The following is a 7,772-nucleotide window of genomic DNA, read 5'->3' as shown; positions in this document are numbered from 1 at the left end:
CTCTGCTGGGGGAAAGAGCAAGCGTCCAGTTGCGCCTAAAAGACTAACAACATTTCTGGCAGGGGATGAGCTTTCCAGCTAGAATGTGAGTCCATCGGTCCTTAAGTAGAGAAGAGTGAATTAGACACACAATGACAACGTAAATGTCAAAGGCAGGTAAATGACATTAGCAGGCGTGATTGGATTAGGTGGGATACGCAGAGGGGGAGGGGGAGTGGAGAAATCTGCATAGGTCATGAGACAGGAATCCCAGATCTATGTTCAATCCAGGAGAATGCATTGCCTTGAGCTCATGGTTAGTAGCAATTCAGCAGTCTTCCTTTCCAATCTCCCTTTGAAATCCCTTTGTAAGAGAACTGTGACTTTTAAGTCAGCAAATGGAGTGTCCTGGGAGACCTGGGATTCCTGTCTCATGACCAATGCTGATGGCCATTGCCCCTTGCCAGGCGTTGGCACCACCATTTGCAGGGTCTCTCTTGGCAAGAGGCCGCAGCTCAGTAGTAGAGCATCTGCTTGGCCTGCAGAAGGTCCCTGGTTCAGTTCACGGCATCTCCAGGTAAAGGGACTAGGCAAGTAGGTGAAAGACCTCTGCCTGAGACCCTGGAGAGCCACTGCCAGTCTGAGTAGACAATATTGACTTTGTTGGGCCAAGGGTCTGATTCAGTAGAAGGCAGCTTCCTGTGTTCATGTGCTGTGGAGGGGCGGTGGCTCAGTGGAAGAGCATCTGCTTGGCACACAGAAGGTCCCAGGTTCAGTCCCCAGTTAAAGGGACTAGGCTCATCTCCCTGGCATGCAGAAGGTCGCCGGTTCACCTCCCGTTAAAGGGACCAGGCAAGTAGGTGATGTGAAAGACCTTCTCTGCCCAAGACCCTGGAGAGCCGCTGCCGGTCTGAATAGACAATTCTGACTATGATGGACCAAGGGTCTGATTCAGTAGAAGGCAGCTTCATGTTGAATGTTGAAGACAACATTCAACAATAGCCATGCATATTAGCCTTGGATTACACACATTAACAGATCACTTCAGGATACAATGGTTCCATATTAACATACCATACCCTCATTAGCACATTATCTTGATACTTACAGGACAATGATTAGCACATTACTTGTGCAGGACAATACTCAGCTCAAACCCAACCCCTTTCTGACTATATATTACTCTTCCTACACCCTTGACACTGAGAGACACTGTCCTTCAGTGTTACTACTCTGAAGATGCCTGCCACAGTTGCTGGCGAAACGTCAGGAAAGAAAATTCCAAGACCACGGTTACACAGCCCGGATAACCTACAAGAACCAAAGCAGCTTCCTGTGTTGATGTGTTGTGGAGGGGCCCTGGCTCAGCGGTAGAGCATCTGCTTCGCACAGAAGGTCCCAGGTTCAGTCCCCAGGTAAAGGGGCTAGGCTCATCTCCCTGGCGTGCAGAAGGTCGCCGGTTCACCTCCAGTGAAAGGGACCAGGCAAGGAGGCGATGCGAAAGACCTTCTCCGCCCGAGACCCTGGAGAGCCGCTGCCGGTCTGAATAGACAATTCTGACTATGATGGACCAAGGGTCTGATTCAGTAGAAGGCAGCTTCATGTTGAATGTTGAAGACAACATTCAACAATAGCCATGCATATTAGCCTTGGATTACACACATTAACAGATCACTTCAGGATACAATGGTTCCATATTAACATACCATACCCTCATTAGCACATTATCTTGATACTTACAGGACAATGATTAGCACATTACTTGTGCAGGACAATACTCAGCTCAAACCCAACCCCTTTCTGACTATATATTACTCTTCCTACACCCTTGACACTGAGAGACACTGTCCTTCAGTGTTACTACTCTGAAGATGCCGGCCACAGCTGCGGGCGAAACGTCAGGAAAGAAAATACCAAGACCACGGTCACACAGCCCGGATAACCTACAAGAACCAAAGCAGCTTCCTGTGTTGATGTGTTGTGGAGGGGCCCTGGCTCAGCGGTAGAGCATCTGCTTCGCACAGAAGGTCCCAGGTTCAGTCCCCAGGTAAAGGGGCTAGGCTCATCTCCCTGGCATGCAGAAGGTCGCCGGTTCACCTCCAGTGAAAGGGACCAGGCAAGGAGGCGATGCGAAAGACCTTCTCCGCCCGAGACCCTGGAGAGCCGCTGCCGGTCTGAGCAGACAATACAGACTTGGATGGACCCAGGGTCCGGCTCAGCCGCCCGACGCCGGGAAAGCCCCTCGGAGCGGGTCCCCCCCGCCCCGCTCTCCGCCGCCCGGCGTCCCCCGCCCACCTCTTACATAAACCCGACGCCAAAGCGGGGGGAAGGCGCGGCGGCGCGCGCTCTCGCTCTCCCCCTGCCCGGCCGGAGCCCGCCAGGCGGCCGCGCCTTCGCTTCCCCACGGGCAGGAGCCCCGGGGGTCTGGCCGGGCCGGGCGGGCGGGCGGGCGGCGGAGCCCCTCCGCATGGCGAGCGGCGGCGGCCGGCTGCTCCTGCTCGGCCCCCGCGGCTGACTGCGCGCCCGGGGAGATGCGCCGCCCCGCTGGGAGCCAGCCGGCCCCGCGCCCCGGCTCCAGCGGGCGGCCGGCGATGGGGCGGCGGGGCGCGCCGGCGAGGAGCAGCGCCGGCGGCGGCCAGGAGAGCCTGCGGGTACGTCTGCGGGGGGGGGGGGGGGGTTGGTTGGTTGGTTGGTTGGTTGGGGGGGTCGGTAGGGTATTTATTGATGGGGGGGAGGGAGAGAGATCAAAGTTTTGGCTGTCGGCATTCGCACGCGGGACTCCCGATCTGCAAAGGTGTGGGGGGTCGGGGTCCGCAAAGGGGGTTTGGGGGTCTGCAGAGGGGGTTTTGGGATCTGCGAAGGGTTTTTTCTAGGGGTCTGCGAAGGGGCTTTGGGAGGGACCCCCGCCGAAATCCCCCCTCCCCCAAGCGTGCAGAAAGGCAGGCTGCCAAGTTGGGGGACGGAGGCTGGATCCCGAACTCCCGTCGCTGTAGAGAGACGGACGGGGCTGTTGCTTTGAGCTCATCAGAAAATGGAGTAATAATAATAATAATAATAATAATAATAATAATAATAATAATAATGATTTGCAAGTGGGGGCCGTGCACAAGTGGATTCCAATAGGCGCGCCGTGGGGGGGGGGGGGAGACGCAACAGTTTCAGCAGCCCGTGCTGCTAGTTTGCAACCCCCCTCCTTTTTCCCCCCGCCAGCGAGCCTGCTGAAATTCCGCCGAATTCGCAATAGGGACCGAAAGGCCTGCGCTTAGGTCTGTCTGCAACCCCCGGGCGTCTTTTACCGCGAATAAGATCGACTGAACAAGCAGCCTGAGCCTGTGCTAAAAGGACTTGGGGAGGGAGAGCGCGTAGGATCGCAGCAGGGTGGCTCCCCCCGCCCCCGTGATAAAGCACACCATGCCCAGGGTATGTGTTTTAGGAAGACGAGAGATGTGTGGGACAAGGGTGGCGAGCGATCCTTTCCCAGCTCTGGCCCCAAGTTGCCAAATGTTAGGGAAGTTGGCAGCACTGCAGAACCTATGCAAGGCCGATGGTGAGGGGGTCTGGAGACCAAGTCCTATGAGGAAAGGTTGAAGGAGCTGGGTGTGCTTAGCCTGGAGAGGAGATGACGGAGAGGGGACATGAGAACCATCTTCAAGCACTTGAAGGGCTGTCATAGAGAGGAGGGTACCGAGTTGTTTTCTGTTGTCCCAGAAGGTCGGACCAGAACCCACAGTTTGAAATTAAAGTGGAAGAGTTTCCAGCTAAACATTTGGAAGAACTTCCTGGCAGTTGGAGAAGGGACAAGCTTCCTTGAGAGGTGGTGGGTTCTCCTCCTCTGGAGGTTTTTAAGCAGAGGCTAGATGGCCACCTGACAGCAAGGCTGAATCTGTGAACTTAGGCAGATCAGGAGGGTAGGGAGGGTTGTGCCAGTGTTTGGCTCTCGGGGCCCTTTCTTACATGCCCAGGGTAATGCCAACCCCCACTTTGAGGTCAGGGAGCAGATGGGCCGGACAGCAGGGGGAGATCCTATTTAATAGATTTTTTTTGGGGGGGGGGATAGCAGATAGTACCCAGGTGCTTCTGGCATGGTGAAATAAGCCGCACGCAGGTTAGAATTTCACAGAGTCGCAAGACAAAAGGTAGATTTCAACAGCTCTTGGTAGTGTTTACGAGACAGTGTCTTGTGCCAATGGTGATCTGTTAACAACTGGACAAAGGTGCTGGTGTATTGGAGAAAAGGGCGAAGGAATGGAAAGGGAAAAAAAGAATGTAAATATTGAGGGAAAGGGTATTATTCCTCTGTAGGGGCTATGGAGTGTGATGTGGGGTTTTAAAAATCCCCCACACCCGCCTCTGTGTCCATACCAGTCCTCTCCCCCAACATTTCTGTTAAGAAGTTAATGTATGTTGGAAGGTAAACGTGATTGGCTGGGTCTATTTATAATGAATGTGATGTTTCAAGGACAGGTGGTATGCTGTGTAACAGAGAGAGAGAGAGGGAGAGATGATGATCTATTTTAGGTTGAAGGCTGACATTTGGCATTACATAGAGGGGAAGATATGGAGGTCAGAGGCCTGTTGAGTGTCAGAATGTGGGTCGGGTGATGCACCCAGAGAGTGGTGAACTGAAGCCTGCGTAGGATCATTTGATGGGAACCAAAGATGTGTGTAATATCTTACACAGGAAGACCTTCCTCTTGGGGCAACGGCAGAGGGTGCTGATGAAATACAGCAAGGATCATGTCCCTAATCATTAATCTCTTGCCTCTCTCTGTCTCCCCCCAGAATCTATTCCTTTTCCTGCTCTTCCTGGGACCTTTCAACTGTTTCGCGAGCTACAGTCGTGCCACCGAACTCTTCTATAGCATCAATGAGGGGCTGCCCGCCGGAGTCCTCATTGGGAATCTTGCCCAGGATTTACAACTTCAGGGGGTGGTAGAGGAAGAGGCAGGGGCTGAAGGGAAACAGCAGCTGCCCCAGCAATGGGGGAAAACCCCCCTCTCCTTCAGCCTTGCCTCCCAGGGATTGGGTAGTTCGTACATAAACCTGGACAATCGGACGGGAGAGCTGCGCACCTCTGCACGCGAGATTGACCGGGAGGAGCTGTGTACAGAGGATAACGTAGGGTCTTCTGTGGTTGCCTCTTCGTCTTCCTCCCCGGTACTGTCTTCTGAGTCATGCTTGCTGCTGCTGGACGTGTTGGTGTTGCCGCAGGAATATTTCCGCCTAGTCAAGGTGAAGATCGCCATCCATGATGTCAACGACAACGCGCCGTGTTTCCCCACCCCACAGATACACCTCTTTGTGCCTGAGAATTCACCCATCAATACCCGCTTAGCCATTGAGCATCCGGCTGTGGATCCGGACATGGGGACAAATGGGGTCCAGACATACCACCTGCAAGAGAACTATGGGGTTTTTACGTTGGACGTTGAGGAGAATGAAAATGGAGAAAGGACGCCATACCTGATTGTCATGGGCGCTTTGGACAGGGAGACCAGAGATGAGTATGTCACCCTCATAAGTGCAGAGGATGGAGGAGTTCCACCACTGGTGGGCAGTGCCACCCTCACTATTGGTATCAGCGACATCAACGACAATTGTCCCCAGTTCAACGAGACTCAACTGAACGTCACTGTGTTTGGGAACTCTAGCACTGGTTTGCGCATAGCCTCTGTCTATGCTACAGATGCAGACCAGGGCATCAATGCCGAGATTACCTACTCCTATAGCCAAAAGGTACCACAGTCGTCCCGTGCTTTGTTTCGCCTTGACGAAAGGACGGGAACCATCCAGCTCGCCAAGAGGATCAGTGGGGACACGCCTCGTCTTCACAGGTTGAGCATATTGGCCAACAGTCCTGGTTGTATCCCAGCAGTGATCACTGTGGTCGTATCCATCATAAAAGTAATGCTGAGACCACCAGAAATAATTCCTCGTTTCATAGCAAATGAAGCTGAGGGGGTGGTTTACCTGAGAGAGCTGGAACCTGTTAACACACCAATAGCATTTTTTACCATAAAAGACCCGGATGAGAAATACAAAGTGGATTGCTACTTGGAAGGGGATGGACCGTTCAGATTGTCACCATACAAACCGTACCACAATGAGTACTTACTGGAAACTACAAAGACATTGGATTTTGAAACTCAGAGGCACTATGAAATATCAGTGGTTGCATGGAATTCAGAAGGATTCCACATCACTAAAATAATGAAAGTGAATATTCTGGATGATAATGACAACTCTCCTGTGTTCTCCCAACCTCTGATAGAATTATCTATTGAGGAAAATAATGCTCCTAATGCTTTTTTGACCAAGCTGCACGCAACAGATGCTGACAGCGGAGAAAGAGGACAAATATCTTATTTCCTAGGGCCTGAAGCCCCGTCGTATTTTTCTCTAGATAAAGTCACTGGAGTCCTTACAGTTTCCACTCAACTGGATAGAGAAGAAAGAGAAAAATACCGCTATACCGTCAAAGCAGTAGATTGTGGAATGCCTCCCCGAGAATCGATAGCCACCGTGACCATCTCAGTTTTGGATAAAAATGATAACAGTCCAAGATTTATTAACAAGGATTTCAGTTTTTTTGTACCAGAGAACTTCCCAGGCTTTGGCGAAATTGGAGTTATAAGTGTCACAGATGCAGATATAGGGCAAAATGGATGGGTCGCCCTTTCTGTCATAAACAGCAGTGATATCTTCGTTATCGACACGGGCAAAGGGGTGTTGAGGGCAAAAGTCTCCCTGGACAGGGAACAGCAGAGTTCGTACACCTTGTGGGTTGAAGCGGTTGATGGAGGTGACCCTCCTTTGTCCTCCACGGCCAAAATAACCATCCTTTTGCTTGATATAAATGACAACCCACCGTTGGTCTTGTTCCCTCAGTCAAATATGTCTTACCTGCTAGTCCTCCCCTCTACACTGCCCGGATCTCCGATCACAGAAGTCTATGCTGTAGACAATGACACCGGTATGAACGCGGTCATCGCGTACAGTATCATCGGTAGAAGAGGCCCGCGGCCAGACTCCTTTAAAATTGATGCCAAGACCGGCAATATCACTCTGGAAGAGTCTCTCATGCAAAACGATTATGGCCTCTATCGACTTCTCGTTAAAGTGAGCGATCACGGATACCCAGAGCCGCTCCATTCCACAGTCATGGTGAACCTCTTTGTCAACGATACGGTGAGCAACGAGAGCTACATTGAAAGTCTGTTAAGGAAGGAACCGGACATAAACGTCGAGGAGAAAGAGCCACAGATTTCAATAGAGCCCACGCACACAAAAGTAGAGCTGGCATCCTGCATGCCAACCTTGGTGGCCCTATCAGTAATCAGCTTGGGTTCAATCACTCTGGTGACTGGGATGGGGATTTACATCTGCCTAAGGAAAGGGAGGAAATATCACCAAGGCGATGAAAACTTGGAAGTACAAATCCCATTAAATGGAGGCCTCAGTCTGCATATGCTCGAGAAGAAACCGATGGAGATTTCTAACATCTGATGGCTTCGTACAAGACATTCTCAACCAAACCTTAGACGATTTTGAGCAATGACGAACTTCCCAAGTGGGGGGGAATTGTTGGCTGCAGCTACAATGAAGGACCAATAATTTATTACTTATTATAAATTGTACATAGCTGTTTACAGGTTTTTAAAAAAAGAAAAAAAGAAAGAAAATCAGATTCATTGTACAGCCTTTTTTTTAAAAAAAAAATCAAATCTTAGTGCTAACAGCTATTAACCTTGTCTGAGAAGACATGGTCTTTCACGAGAGCCGTCCATAAACCA

At 51.4% G+C, this 7,772-nt stretch overlaps 1 protein-coding gene across 1 annotated transcript; it reads left to right on the top strand.

The window, feature by feature from the left end:
* The first annotated feature begins 2,510 nt into the window (after positions 1 to 2,510).
* PCDH20 (protocadherin 20) lies at positions 2,511 to 7,485 on the top strand. Its single transcript, XM_056862124.1, has 2 exons — positions 2,511 to 2,630; positions 4,762 to 7,485. Exons 1-2 carry the CDS (start codon positions 2,511 to 2,513, stop codon positions 7,483 to 7,485), a joined length of 2,844 nt encoding a protein of 947 aa, XP_056718102.1.
* Positions 7,486 to 7,772: the final 287 nt, after the last annotated feature.

The sequence above is a fragment of the Euleptes europaea genome, chromosome 16 (genome assembly GCF_029931775.1).
Source record: "Euleptes europaea isolate rEulEur1 chromosome 16, rEulEur1.hap1, whole genome shotgun sequence".
Classification (NCBI taxonomy): Eukaryota; Metazoa; Chordata; class Lepidosauria; order Squamata; family Sphaerodactylidae; genus Euleptes; species Euleptes europaea.
This window is presented reverse-complemented; position numbering and strand designations above follow the sequence as displayed.

Bases quoted from the DNA above. Each gene is read 5' to 3' on its own strand.
- PCDH20 (XM_056862124.1), top strand. From the start codon at position 2,511: ATGCGCCGCCCCGCTGGGAGCCAGCCGGCCCCGCGCCCCGGCTCCAGC. The intron at 2,631-4,761 runs GTACGTCTGCGG...GTCTCCCCCCAG, and splicing joins GCGGCCAGGAGAGCCTGCGG to AATCTATTCCTTTTCCTGCT.